At 42.7% G+C, this 15201-nt stretch overlaps 2 protein-coding genes and 1 long non-coding RNA gene across 3 annotated transcripts; 1 reads left to right on the forward strand and 2 right to left on the reverse strand.

Annotated features, from left to right (window-relative positions):
* Positions 1-7579: 7579 nt before the first annotated feature.
* On the forward strand, positions 7580-9715 carry LOC111829616. Its single transcript, XR_002832995.1, has 4 exons — positions 7580-7624; positions 8324-8380; positions 9065-9453; positions 9540-9715. It is a non-coding gene; the product is annotated as an uncharacterized LOC111829616 (long non-coding RNA).
* Positions 9716-11220: 1505 nt separating this feature from the next.
* On the reverse strand, positions 11221-12536 carry LOC17877979 (F-box protein At4g19940). Its single transcript, XM_006286194.2, has 2 exons — positions 12525-12536; positions 11221-12471 (listed from the first exon to the last, which is right to left on the reverse strand). The coding sequence occupies exons 1-2, from the start codon at positions 12534-12536 to the stop codon at positions 11221-11223; spliced, it is 1263 nt and encodes a 420-aa protein (XP_006286256.2).
* Positions 12537-13420: 884 nt separating this feature from the next.
* LOC17879548 (F-box/kelch-repeat protein At4g19930) lies at positions 13421-14713 on the reverse strand. The gene has a single exon (XM_006285442.1). The coding sequence runs from the start codon at positions 14711-14713 to the stop codon at positions 13421-13423; it is 1293 nt and encodes a 430-aa protein (XP_006285504.1).
* Positions 14714-15201: the final 488 nt, after the last annotated feature.

Here is a 15201-nt window from a genome sequence, read left to right on the forward strand (position 1 = left end):
CGCGGCCCTCGCCGCTTAATAGTAGTAGCGTTTGAGATTGCCGGAGTTCCATGACCGGGGAACGGGCGTGCCATCCATCGTTAGGAGTTCGTAGACTCCAGGTCGGACGACTTTGGAGACAAGGTAAGGCCCTTCCCAGTGCGCGCCGAGTTTGCCGGCGTTGAGTTCGGCCGTGTTCTCGAAGACCTTCCTGAGGACCAAGTCGCCTTCGTCAAAGTGGCGCGCCTTGACCTTCTTGTTGTAGAATTTCGCCGCGGCCTGTTGGTAGTTTTGTATACGGAGGAGTGCCTTGTCCCTTTCTTCCTCGAGGCAGTCAAGACTGTCTCGTATCATCGAATTGTTCAGCGCGGGATCGTGTACAAGCATAGAGCGACGGAGCGTCGGTATCCCCACTTCGGCCGGGGCGAGTGCTTCCATGCCATAAGCTAGTGAGAATGGCGTTCTTCCCGTAGACCGTCGAGGTGAGGTTCGGTGGGACCATAGGACGCCGTCGAGCTCGTCGGCCCAAACGCCTTTCTTCTCTTCCAAGCGTTTTTTGATGCCGTCGATGATCGTCTTGTTCGTGGCTTCGGCCTGGCCGTTACCTTGGGGGTACCTTGGCGTAGACTTACTCAGGCGAATTCGCCAACTCGCGCAGAATCCTTCGAATTGTAGCGAGGTGAACTGGGTTCCATTGTCCGTGACGATTTCGTATGGAAGTCCATGGCGGCATATGATGTTTTTCCATACAAAGTTTTGCACCTCTTTTGCTTGAATTCTAGCGTAAGATTCGGCTTCAACCCATTTCGTGAAGTAGTCGGTCATGATGAGTATGTATTTTTTCTGTCGTGAAGCGGGTAACGGACCGACGATGTCCATTGCCCAACGCATGAATGGGTAAGGCTGGGAGGCCGTGCGAAGGAGCTCGGTTGGAGCGTGGATGAGAGGCGCGTGCCTTTGGCATTTTTCGCATTTCGCCACAAATTTGTCGCAGTCCGCATTCATTGTTAGCCAAAAATGACCAGTTTTGCGGATTCGTAAGGCAAGAGCTCGCCCACCGGAGTGATTTCCACCTGCGCCTTCGTGGACTTCTCGCATAATGTCATCGACTTGGTCGGAACCTACGCATGTTAGGATAGCAGACGGAGTGATACGGAAGAGGTCTCCCTTCAACACGGTGTATTGGGCACTTCGCGTACGCAGACGCCGTGCCTCCCACTTATCCGATGGTATTATGCCGTCTACGATGTAGTTAATTATCTCGGAGCGCCAATCGTTTCGGACTTTGGGATGACCGCTTATGGAGTTGCCGATATTGGCTTTTGCGCTGGGGGACGGATCATTCGATGAAGCGAGCGGGCTGTGCGTTGTTAGATTGTCGTCGTTAAGTGGCGCGGAGACCATGAGAATTTGTCCGGGTGGTAGCGATGCAGCAGTAGCTTCCACATTAATATTATTCAGAGTTGCTTCGGCGATCGGTTGCGAGGAGCTCGAACCGTTATTCGGAGTGGCAGCTGCGGAGCTAGTCGATGCGGACGCTCCAGGGGAGCAAACCAAAGTCGAATCGACAACCAATGCAACAGTTTTTGCAGAGGTCGGATCTACAACCAAGGCGGCAGGCTTTTCGTTTGTGGGCGCGGTACCGTTTGAAGTCGGCTCGGCGACTGAAGTCGTGATCGGTTGGGCTAATGAACTCAGGTCGATGCTCGGATGGTCGATGCTCTCAACGGGTATGACTCGGCGGAGATCCGGATTGGATGTGGACGCGAGCGTTGCGAGTGCGTCGGCTGGCGCGTTGTCACTCCGGGGGATCTTGGTCAAGTCGAACTCCTCGAATAATTTTGAGAGATCTCGGACGACTTTGAGATATGCATCCATACGATCGTTCTTAGCCTCGTAATCGCCGCTAAATTGGTTTGCAACGAGTTGGGAGTCGCAGTATGCCTGAATTCGTTTGACTCCGATGCCGTGTGCCAGTCGGAGCCCTGCAATCAGTGCTTCGTACTCTGATTCATTGTTCGAGGCGGTAAAGGCGAGGCGGAACGATTGTTCTAATATTTCACCCGTTGGTGACTGCAAGTGGACTCCAATCCCCGAACCGTGTTTAGAGGCTGCGCCGTCTACGTACAACGTCCATTTCTCGTTTGGCGGGACTCCTTGCTCGAGATCTGGCGAGAGCTCAACAAGGAAATCCGCGAGGACTTGTGACTTGGCACACGTTCGATACTTGTATTGGATATCGTACTCCCCGAGTTCGATGGCCCATTTTGCAAGTCTGCCGGACTGGCTTGGACTGTGGAGAATTATTCGGAGTGGTTGATTGGTGAGAACTTCGACAGAGTGGGACTGAAAGTACGGCCTGAGCTTCCGCGCTGAGATGACAACCGCATATGCAAGTTTCTCCAAAGTGGGATAGCGAAGCTCTGCGCCATCAAGAGTTTTACTGACATAGAAGATTGGGTGCTGCTCGCCGCGATCCTCTTTGACAAGGACACCGCTGACCGCCGAAGTTGATACGGCAATGTAGAGATACAAAGTCTCTCCTTGGTTAGGTTTTGCGAGCACCGGAGGAGACGAGAGATAGTCTTTGAGCTGTTTGAAAGCTTCCTCGCATTTGTCGTCCCACTCGAATCGTTTATTGCTACGTAGCAGTTGGTAAAACGGGAGGCACTTGTCAGTCGAACGCGATATGAATCGATTTAATGCCGCAATGCGTCCAGTAAGGCGTTGCACTTCACGAGTGTTTCTTGGGGAGGGGAGGCTGATGATCGCAGAAATCTGCTTGGGATTTGCTTCGATACCTCTTTGGGTGACGAGGTATCCCAGGAACTCTCCCGACTTCACTCCGAAAGTGCACTTAGCAGGATTCAGCTTCATGCTATACTTGTTCAGGACTTCGAAACATTGCTGCAAGTGCGACACGTGTTCGGAGGATTTGGTGGATTTGACGAGCATGTCGTCGATATACACCTCTATCGTTTTGCCGAGTTGACTTGCAAACATTCGATTCACCAAGCGTTGATATGTGGCTCCGGCGTTCTTCAAACCAAATGGCATTACCTTATAACAATATGTTCCTTGTTCGGTGATAAATGCGGTTTTCTCGCGATCGTTCTTGTGCATCAGAATTTGGTTATAACCAGAGAAAGCGTCCATAAACGAGAGGAGTTCGTTCCCGGCAGTTGCTTCGACGAGCTGGTCAATGCGCGGGAGAGGAAAGCTATCTTTCGGACAGGCTTTGTTGAGATCGGTGAAATCCACACAAACTCTCCACTTGCCGTTTTTCTTCTTAACAACCACGGGGTTGCTTAACCACTCTGGATATCGTACTTCCATTATAGAATCGGCGTCGAGTAGTTTTCGGACTTCTTCGTTTACTGCGGCGGCGCGATCGTGACCTAAGTTCCTTCGTTTTTGTTTGATAGGCTTGAAGGTTGGATCGACGTTCAGTTCGTGGCACGTAACTTCGGGGTTGATGCCGGGCATGTCGGCGATCGTCCATGCGAAGGTGGCAGAGTTATGTTGTAGGAACTTCACGAGTTCTTCTTTCAATGGGAGTGGAAGGTCAGCACCTACTCCTACGCAACGTGCAGGATCAGTTGTGTCGATGTTGACTTGGTCGATTAACTCCGTGTGTGGTGCTTGTCGTGTATCCACCTTCGGGGTTGATTCAGAGATGACAAACATTCTTTGGGCATTGGCGCGAGCGTTGCGCAGCTGTCTCTCGACGATAAAACATGTGCGCGCAACCAATGGATCGCCTCGCAATGTATAGATTCCTCGTTGAGTAGGGAACTTCACGCATTGATGATACGTCGAAGGGATAGCTTTCATTCTATGCAGCCACGGTGTGCCTAAGATGACGTTGTATACGATTGGTTTGTCAACAATAGCAAAGTTAAAGCATTGCATCGTTCCCCCGACGTAGATAGGGAGCATTATCGTGCCTGCCGTCATGACTGTGTCTCCGTCAAAGCCAGTAAGAGGCTGCGTGTTATGCTCGGCAAGGCGCAGATCGACTCCCATCCGAATCAATACGTCTTTGAAGATTACGTTAACAGAGCTTCCCGTGTCGATTAGGATCTTTGTAACCACGCTTTCCCCGATTGCCAATTCGACGACCAGCGGGTCGTTGTTAGGTCCTGTTTGCAGGGCGTCCGCTTCAGTAAAGGTGATTGGCTCGTAGTTTTCGACGTCCGGGCTGCTCCTCGTGAGCCAGCTGCGGCTGTTTTCACCTTGTCGGTGGTATGCCCGTATTGAGCGAACCGAATCGTTGCACGTCGTTAGACCACCCATTATCATATCTACGCGCTGTCGGCCTGCGTACGCGTCGTCGATTGGGGGAAGATCTTGCTTTCGCTTAGGGGGAGGCGGCGGTCGGGCTTCTTCTCGGAGAGCGCGGGGCTCCTCCTCAATCTGTTTGCCGTCGCGCTGGTGCTGTTGTGAATCGTATCCAACATAGGAGTTGTCCCTGTGCGAGAGTGCTTGGCGCCGCTCCCTTTCGATATCGAAATCTCCGTTTTTGAACTTTTCGAGGAGTAGCGCTTGAAGTTGTCGGCACTCCTCCGTAGTGTGTCCAGCGAACTTATGAAACTCGCAGTATCCTCGTTTTGAGGTTATGCCGGAGTCGCGGTACCACTTGTTCCACGGCTTGTTGCCGTTTAGTTTTTGCTCTTGGCCGTTGACGGCAAAAGTGGTAGGCTTACGCGTTTTATCGTTTCGGGCGTACTCTCGATCGTAGTGTTGGCGCGGTTCAGCATATTCTTCTGGTGCTTTGGTCTCCGATACTTTAGACTTTAGGTTAGATGGCTTTGGGAGTCGCTCCGCTCGTGCCGCCTTTTCTTCTTCGACTTCGATGTATCGACTTGCTTTTCGTATGGCGTCGTCGAGTGTGGCGGGCTGCAAGATTATGAGGTCTTCGCGAAACTTTGAGCCGAAAAGCAATGCGTTTCGGAGAGCCGCGATGGCCGCGTCGTCTGCTATTGCGATTGTGCTGACAACTTTTTTGAATTTTTCCATAAAATCTCGGAGGGGCTCGTTTTCTTTCTGAGACATGGTCCAGAGGTCGGCGTTTGTTGCGCCTTGCTTCATGAAGACCATGTGGTGCTGCAGGAATACTTTCTTGAGGTCGTAATAACTATCGATTGAGTTGCAATCGAGACGGGAAAACCAATTCAGAGCTTCTCCGGTGAGGTGCTCGACGAGCAATTGGCAACTCCCGGTGTCGCTCTGTTCAGGTGTGAAGTATGCGCGGTCAATGGCCAATTGGATGGATCTTACGAACTCCTTCGGATCGGTGAAACCGTTGTAAGGAACGATCTTCATCTTAGTGACATGATGTACGTGAATGTCCGTAATTTTGGACGTAAAAGGTGACCGCTGCATTTCTTCGAGCACCTTCTCTAGATCGGGTGCCGTGCTGGCTTGCCGCATTTTGGAAGACAAGTCCTTGATCTGTGCCTGCAGTTGCGCCAGCTCTTGGTTTCGGGCCTGGCTCTCCTCGCTCGCGGGTCGGCTGACTAGGTGTCGTACGTTTGTCGGATGTTGGTCGCGGCGGTGGAGATGGTCGTTCGTTCTGTTTCGACTGCCAGGCCGGTTCTCGTGTTGGAGCTCATCGATGGATCCCACAATAATCGACGCCGGCTGGCGTCTTTGGTCCCTGGTGCGTTCGTCTAACGGAGTAGGCGGGGGCGATGTTTCTTCCAGCCGGGAATGGTGAAGTCGCGAGCTGTGTCGATGGCGCCTGAGCCGGTCAATCCTAGTTCGGGTGTCTGCGTTCGCCTCTCCAAGTGCGTTGATCCTCTCGGAGGTTCGTACGTCCTGGTCGTCGAGACGGTCGAGGATGGTTTGCATCAGGCCGTCAAGGTGAGTTCCACCATGGGCAGTAGCCGCGGTGGCCGGAGCGATGCGTACTGGCCTGGTGTTTCCCGTGGCAGCATGCGCATGATCGGTTTGGCGGGCCGGGGGTCTCTGTCTTGGATTGGCAGCTTCCACCTCGACAGTCTCCGGCTCGGCACGGTGGTGCGGCAGTCTTTGGCCCGGCTCAGCGTTCTCCGTTTCAGCAGTTTCCGGCTCGGCACGTTCTGGATCGACATTCGTGGGCGCGGCGCCTGCTGTCGTTGCTCCAGGGAGGTGTGGTAGCAGATTCGTTCGGGCTCTTCTGCGTCCCCACAGGTGCCGCTCCGGAGACAGAACGGGCGCGTCGGGATCTGGGCGTCGGGAGGTGTTCGTTCCCCTGTCGCTGGATGAGCTTACGTCGGACATGTTGCTTTGGATTCTCCGGGAGACTTCGGAATCTTCAAGGTTGCCAAGAAAGAAGTGTTTCGTATGCCCCACGGTGGGCGCCAATTGTTTGTGCAAGGGGGGAGCAGCTACAATAATGATACGAGATTTTTGGGACGATACGAAACAATTTTCTTTATTAGCTTTTGCGGAAAATCCGAAGTTACAAAGAGAGAAGTCTCGCTGCGGCAGTTATAGACTATCTGCCGAGCTGAGAAACTAATACGAAACAGAAGTGCAAAATCACGAGAAAGAGAGTCGCGGCGGGAATCTCGGGTTAGGGCGAGTTCGGGCGCGGCACGATTCTCAGTCTGGTGGATAATAACCTCTGGACCGATCCCCGTTCCAAACAGTGGTTTAATGTATTTATAGTTGCACAGAAACCTAGAAGCTCTTTGTGTCTCCTTGGCGAATGACGGTTTTACCCCTGCGAAGGTGCTGGGCCTGTTTTTGGGTGAGAGGCTTCATTAATTGGCACATCTTGTTTTGTAAGCCTTCTAATTTGGAAGGGGCAAGGCCCATATCCAACATACCAACTGTGAGAGTTGGCTTTGCTAAGTCGGTTTAGATTCTTACTTGCTAGAACTAAGGGTTTATGAATGAATGTTTCTGATATGTAATGATTTGATAATCATATGGAAAAGATCACTAATGTCAGATTATATATAAAATTTTCACCATCAAAATATAATGATTCTATGTTTACTTTTTGTGAATTAAGTACGCTGATCTTAAAGTTCTAAGATATGGCTAATTATCTCAATGAATATGCATTGATTAATTTATAAAACTTGAAAGCAATAACGTAGACATTGAAAGCAATAATAATAAAAAAATCATATCCCATCTTTAAGACTCAAAATTGTGATTACTTGTTTTATATATATCTTTTTCTTTTCTGTTAAAAATTTCAAATGCTAGAATTTAGAAAAAAACAAAAGAACCTTACACATAACACTACGACACTCGCAGCAGATAAAGTAAAACTGAAGAGTTAAAAAACTGTTGAAGCTTATATAAAAAAAATTAATAATATGGCTAATATTTAATTTTACTTAATATGTCATAGGTGGGAGTCGAACTGGGGTGGGACAACTAGATCAGCTAGCTTATATAGCCACCATGGCAATTATGTATTTTACATAAACTGGTACATAAAATAATATATAAACGGGTACTGTGTTGTTTTAATGCTTAAGTCTCTTCCCGCTCACAAAATATTACGTCTTCTTCTCCATTTTCTCTGTTTTCTCAAATTCGAATTTCGAATCCATCACAACCTCTCTTCTCTAGATTCTTCTGAAACTTGATTGAGCTATGGAGAAAGGGAAAACAAAAACGGATTCACCTCCACTTTCATCTGGTATTTTGATTTATCTCTCCTTGATTGATCTTCATTTTCGAATTTGGTTTGATTTTGGTTGTTCGATCGCTTGGTGAATCTGATTTCGCCTCAGATATCGAGTGATTAAGCTTAGATTCAAGCTCCTTTGGTTCTATTTTCAAATTTTAGAGTTGGATTCTAAGATAAACTTGGATTAAGCTTAGATTCAAGCTCCTTTTGTTTTTGATCGAGCTCGTTTTTGGTTGTCGATTACTTGTTGAAGATGAAATTGATTTGGGATAGTCGAATCTGTTTCTAGTTTTTGGATTCGAATTTGTTTCTATTTTTGTTTCATCGAAGATTCAGACCTGTGATTTCGATCGTTATGTGATGATTTGGAACGATTACGCTTTTTGATTCATGCTCGTTTTGTTTAGGTTTTGTTCATTTGTCAAATTTAGTGTTTGATTAGGTGATTACATTTGATTTCGTCTGTTTTTGATCAAGCTTCTGGTTTTGAGGTTTGTTTACTGTGATTATGAAGAATCTGTGACGATTTGGAACATACTAAGGTAGAGATCAATGGATTGTGAACTCAGTGGTTTGATATATTTGATTTGAACATACTCTCATTTGATGCATCTCATATCAAATTTATATGATCATCTTTAGATTTTGAGTGTTACTCAAGCCTGTTTTTCTTAAGCTAATGATACTCTTTGCATGATGTTCTTTCAGCCTCTGCTTCATCCACAGTTAAGAAAGTTGCTGCTTCTCCTAATGCACCAAAAACTGGTATGATCTTCTTTGTTATGATACTTGATTTTGCTACAATGAAGTGATGAGGTCAATCGTTTTCTTGTTTAATTCTGATTTTATGGTAGAGATCAATGGATCATGATCCCAGTGATTGGTGTATTTGGTTCGAACATACCAAGAATTTGATGCATCTCATAATTCAACTTTATGCTAGTTAATTTTGGTTGATCTGAGTTTGTTTGATGATTATATAGCTGTGCCTTTAGATTTTGGAGTTCAAATTTGCTATTAAGTGAGATTGATTGTACTCTTATCTGAGTTAATTTGGAGTTAGATGAATTGTTTTGTTAGATCTTGACTGTTGTTCTTGGTTTGGATCAGACTATGGTGTTCCTTTTAGAGATTCTACTAGATTTTGATGCAGTCAAGTGTTAGTTTCGTTTATTAAAGATGTCATAAAAGTGATTGATATTGATCAGCTCAGTGTTGGTTGTTGATATTGGTTCATTATTAGATCAGAGTTTTCAATTGCAGGAACATTTAACAATTTTCATGATTTGCCATCTGTTATTGCTTATTGGCTTATTGCTATGTTATCAAGCTTTAGAGTTCAAATATATATCAAAGGATTAAACTAGTCCTATTTGGTTAGCTTCTCTTACACCTAATGTTGCATACGTTTGTTAACTTGATTTACTGATGTGTAAATATGTTCAACAGATACCAAGAATGCTGTTGCTTCAGGTTTTGGAAATGGTAAGAAGAATCCTGTTTCTTCTTCTGGTTTGGTGAAAGCTTCGACAGGTTCTGCAGGTGGTAAGAGGAAATCGGTATCTTCTAAGGGCTTAGTGATAGGTGAAAATGAAAATGGTAAAGGCGAAGACCCGAATTCTGATGATGATCCACCAGAAGAAATATTTCAGAGTCCAAACAAGAAATTCAAAGATGAGCGTAAGGGTCAACGTAAGAATTTTGCAAGGAATCCGTATCAGTGCCCTGATCTGAATTACACGTTTGACTGGACCAACAAAGACAGGAAAAATTATGTGAAATGGCTAGGATTTGAGTCTGGACGACGTGCTTTAACCCGTGACGAACAAGCCTACTTGGTAAGTTTTCATTGTTTGTGTTTGTGTGTTTACAACATGTGATGAGTTTAATGTTCTGTGTCTGACAACTTTCTCTCTTTGTACAGCAAACGTCTGGAGTTAATAACACAACCGGCCAGAAAACAAATTTTAAGCAGTACTGATTCCATAGTGTTCCCAGAGGAAAAACACTCTTCTCTTTTCAGCTTGGTTTCCACAGAAATCACACGGCTCTCTCTTTACAACTGTGTTTTCCACTGAAAACACTTTCCTTAGTCAATTGTGTTCCTCCACATAACTCTCTTATCACTTGTGTTCTTAGACACATAAAAACTATTTGTTATGGATAAAACATTGAAAGGTCTGTAGATTCTCTGATGCTTGTGCTCTTTTATTGTCTAATTTCTGAAATTTGGTTGCTTGATTGATTGATGAAGGTTTAAGGATTTTTATTGCTTCTACTTTGCTTATGTAGACTCTGATGGTGGTGTCTTTTTACTTAAAAGGGTCCACCAAATGAACATGAACTTGCTTTACAATGTTGTGTTTGGATTTTAGTGCTTCTAACATATCAGATCATTGAAACTAGGATTACATTTTTAGAAATTAGAGTTATCAAACATTATTGACGTGTGTTTCTAACAAAAAGATCAGTGATCTCTATCGTTAGCCATCAAAGTTTAGGAGCTTTTAATAAACCTGAAACCTTTGGGGTTAAAAGTAGAATAAATATGTAGTATTCTCATTTCTCAGAGACAATCGAGTTTGATTTCTTCCCAAACAGCTTTGTAAAAGACAGGTTAATGAGTAACACCAACACATCAGTTCTGGAACAGCGTAATGTTATTTCTGATCCCTGAGCATGAGAGCCTCGTGCCTAAAAGTTCCTCGATTATTGTTGTATCTGATGCTTCGGTACAGTATAAATCTCTCTTTCAGCAGAAGTAAGATGTTAAAGAGAATTTTGGAAGAGCTATTGAAGGAAGCTCATCCAAACATTGAATTTACAGTGATTGCACATGAGTCTTGGAAGGATGAGATACTCAAACAGAAAGCTTTTGCTGTTCTTGATGACTTGGATAAAGCAAGTTCTTTATCACAACGAGCGATAAGTAACTGCTCCAGAATTTACTCAAGGATACTTATGTAGTCCCCAGAATGAATGAAAGAGATGGTTTTAGTTGCTTCACTTATCATCCCTTGGGTCATAACGTTTCTGCTCCAGAGGGAAATTCACTGAGGTTGTCCAGAAATTGCGTGTGGAGATTTTTGGCGAAGAGGAGGCTGACTGGGAACAGAGAGTGGGAACACTTAAGCCAAAAGTTTATATAAGAAAATCCAAAATGGATTAAGGCCTAAGGGGAAGATGCAATGAAGTCACTGAGAAGCAAAAAGATTCATTTCTTGATCTCCCTTGTTTCTTCATATCAGAGACTGCAAGTTATATAAGATATATGTTGGATTCACGTAATTTTGAGTCTTCAGAGATTGGTTCCTTAACTGTACTTCTGACAGCCAATTTGGGGATGCATGACCCTGTCGGTAAGGAACATCAGGACACTAACGTGCTGAAGGACATGTAGATCGTAAAAGGTCTCTTCATAGACGTGTGAGTGACGGGCTTCATCGCAAAGATTCTAGTCGATTTGGGTAATTGTGTCTCTTCGTGGTCCTTTGCTACTGTTTAAGTAAACTATTATAATAGCTTTTAAAATTCTTTCCAGTTGAATTAGGTAGCATAACAAACGTCTATAATAAGAAAACAAAGTAACACACTAGCCAGTGAACTTAAATATACATTAAGTTCTCAACATCAGCTAATCCAACGACTTCAGAAATTTTGGTAAGATGGCTGTTTGGTCCTCCGTTGATTTCAATTTTTCTTATATGATTCTTTTGTAGATCATAGAGAAAAATGTTGAAAAGATTTGCTTCAGGTACCAAGATAACTTCGCCGTTTCGAGTTGTACCCTGTACCCTCAAACTAATGCCATCGACCATAGCTAATTGGGAAGGATGAACCACTAAAATCTTACTCCTCCACATATTATTCTCCGCATCTTCGAGAACCCAGAGTTCTATCACGCCTTCGTTTTCAAGATCGGTATAGTGTAAAAGGGCTATTTTGCCACCGTATTCGATAAGACCAGTATCACGCCAATATATATCATTAGGTACTTCGAGCATACTAGTTTCTTCAGAATTAATATCGAAAATCACAAGCACACAGTGAAGCAAACGAACCCAAGCGAGATAGTACATACGACCATTGATAGACAATCCTTCACTCAAAGGAAGATGTGGGGGAGAATTGCATGATATCTTTTTCCATCGACTTGATCCCTCTCCTCCTAGTAGAAAGACCCAATGCTCTGACAGGTACGTGCACTCTTCAACATCGTCACTGGGTCTTGCAACTGTGCAAACCAATTTATACTGATTATAAACTGGATCATGTCCAGTATAGTACATGATCTTCGTAAGTTTGTGATCTTCAGCTATGATGTTGGAGTCTTCTATTTGAGGTAAGACAACAAATTGTCTAGTGGTAGTGTTGTATATTTGGACACTTAGCTTATTTGCAAAGCACATTAAGCCGCTAAAAACGTGAGAGATGTAGTAGCCTTTCATCGCCGGGAGGGTCAAATCTTGGTCTATTACAAAGGAAGACGTAGTACTTGTAATGTCAGAGTCAGGAGAAGGCGACAATGATACTAGTACATCTTTGACTTTGAGGTGACTGTTGTCGGAGAAGCCCATAAACATAAGTAGACGAGGTGTGGACGATAACTTTAGCAGACGGTTGCTAAAATATCGAGAACAAATTAAGGATGACCATAGCTTCGAGACTGATTTGAACCTCATAAGGGGTTTAGCAGAAAGTTTAGTGAGAATCTCTATAACGAGATCAAAAGGAATCTCCGGCATTGGTTTGTGGCTCTTGCACATGTCTCTTCTTCTTCTTCTTCTTCTTATTCTTTTAATCACCGTCGATGTCCTCTTCATTCTTCTCCTCTCTCGCTGGATGATGATGGCGAGCTAGGTCGAAAGAATTTACATAAATATTGTATTTTCCGAAATCCTTGATAAACCTTAATCCCCATTCCTTGATCATTATCGAAAAATATTTTTTTTTTCCTTTTTTTAAATATATATGTACAAAATTCAATTTATATATTTTTCCTGTAAACAATACTTAGGTTGATCACCTCTTATAACCATAACCAATAAACCTATAGGATTATGCCACGTCATACTATGTTAAAAATAAATTAAAATCAGAAGTTAAAAAAAACAGATTAATGAAACAAAATATGTATTATTTTAATTAAACATAGTTATATATTAGTTTGAGTTTTAGATTTTACAATTAAAGATTAGTTTGGGTTTATGAGGCTTAAGGTTTAGATTTTATAATTAAAAAAAAATTATATGTCGGTTTGGGTTTATAATGAATGGTTAAAATTTAGATTTTACGATTAAAACGAAATTATATGTCAATTTAGGTTTATAAAAGAATGGTTCATGTTTAAATTGTACAATTAAAACAAAACTATATGTTGGTTTGAGTTATATAAAAAGTGGCTAGGGTTAAAATTTTACAATTAAAATGAAATTATATATCGGTTTAGGTTTATAAAATAGTGAATATATGTATATATATACATATTTTGTTTTTATAATCTGTTCTGTTATTGTGATTTTAATTTTTATTCAATTTTAAATATTGTCTGACATAACATAATACTATGTTTTTATTGGTTAGGATAATAAGAGGTAAACAAATAGGTTCACCAAGTATTGTCCTAACAGTAATGGGTCAAATATGAAGGGTTTCAAATTTTGATGGTTCAACTATCTTGAAGATGCCTTTTATCTTAAAGAAGAAAAAATATTTTTCATCAATTTCTTTAATCATCTAAGAACTAAATAAAATGTTTTTTAAAAAAAGATTAAAGAAAAACAGACACACTCAAGCTAGACGAACTTACAGAGACATGAAGTTCTCAACATCATCTAGTCCAACAACATCCCAAATCGTAGTATGATATGGTGTTTCCTTGATTTCAACTTTTCTGATCAGACTCTTTTGTAGATCATAGAGAAAAATGTATAAAAGAGTTGTATTTTGAGGTTCCACGATAACCTCGCCGGTTCGAGTATACTTTAAATTTTGAGGTACTAATATAACCTCATTGTTTCTAGTTGTACCTTGTACCCTCAAACTAATGCTATTGACTATATCCATTTGAGAAGGATGCACCACCAAAGTCTTCTTCGACCATATATTCTTCTCTCCATCTCCCATAACCCATAGGTTCATCATACCTTCCCTTCCAAGACCGGAACATTCAAAAAGAGCTACTCTTCCATAGTATTCTATAGGATCATAATCAAACACACTAATATCTTCGGGTGCTTGAAGCAAACTGATTTTTTCAGAGCTAAAGTCGAAACTCACAAGCATAGGACAAAGCAGCCGTACCCAAGCGAGATAATGCATACGCTCATTGATATTTATTATTTGTGTTACAGGAAGATGTGGAGTTCGGCATGTAATTTTTCTCCATCGACTTAATTCATTTCCTCCTAGTATGAAGACCCAATGCTCTGACAGGAACGGTTTGAGCTCTCCAAATTCGTCACTAGGTCTTGCAACTATACAAACCACTTTATATTGATCATGAGCAGGATCGTGTCCAATACGGTACATGAACTTCTTATTCTTGTGCTCTTCAACTATGACGTTAGATTCTTCTATGTCAGGTAAGACAATAAGTTGTCTAGTTGTGGTGTTATATATTTTCGTACTTGGCTCTTTCACAAAGAGCATCAAGCCGCGAAAAACATGAGCCATGTAGTAGCCTATCATCGCTGGAATGGTCAAATCTTCGTCTATTACAAAGGAAGATATAGTAGTAATGTCCGAGCTAGGACAAGACGACGATGATAGTAATTTACTTTTGAGGTGGCTGTTATCCAAGAAGCACGAAGTCACGTATAGACGTAGTGTGGATGAAGGAACCTTTAGCAAACGGTTGGTGAAAGTTGGGGAACAAATCAAGGATGACCAGAGCTTTGAGACGGCTTTGAATCTCATAAGGGACTTAGCAGGAAGTCTTGTTAGAATCTCTATCACGAGATCGAAAGGAATCTCTGGCATCGGTTCATGGCTCTTGCACATGTCTCTTGGTCTTCTTCTTCTCTTTATTATTGTTGATCTCTTCTTCATTCTTCTCTCCCGGTGGAAGATGACGGCTAGGTCAAAAGAAAAGGCCATATTTTAACTTATATACACACTTATCCTCCCTTAAAAAAAACGATTCCTTCAATAAATTTTAAATAAATAAATTTTCTACTTAACAAAATTTTCCCTGCCTATTTCGTCTAGCAACTTTCTACTTCTATTTGTAAATTTGACGGTTAATTATTTGTATATTGTATATAAAAGAGAGAATAAATACAGAGTTTCGTAATTGTTACTCCTTTATTAATATGCATCAGACCGAATCGAACAATCTTTCGCTATTCTGACAGCCAAGTTGAGGATGCATGACATGTCTTTGTACACAGTCGGTAAGGAACATCGTAGCACATTGTTTTTTTGAAGATACATGAGTTATGCAAGCTCTGGACACATCAGAACATATATTGTTCGGCTGCCGAAGGACAAAATATTGAAGCAAATCTCAAATATGTTTACTAATTGCTTATCTAATTTTTTTTTAAAGGTAATGGAATTTTCAGAAGTCTCTTCCTAGACGTGTG

Source organism: Capsella rubella, unplaced genomic scaffold (genome assembly GCF_000375325.1).
Source record: "Capsella rubella cultivar Monte Gargano unplaced genomic scaffold, Caprub1_0 scaffold_7, whole genome shotgun sequence".
Taxonomy (NCBI): Eukaryota; Viridiplantae; Streptophyta; class Magnoliopsida; order Brassicales; family Brassicaceae; genus Capsella; species Capsella rubella.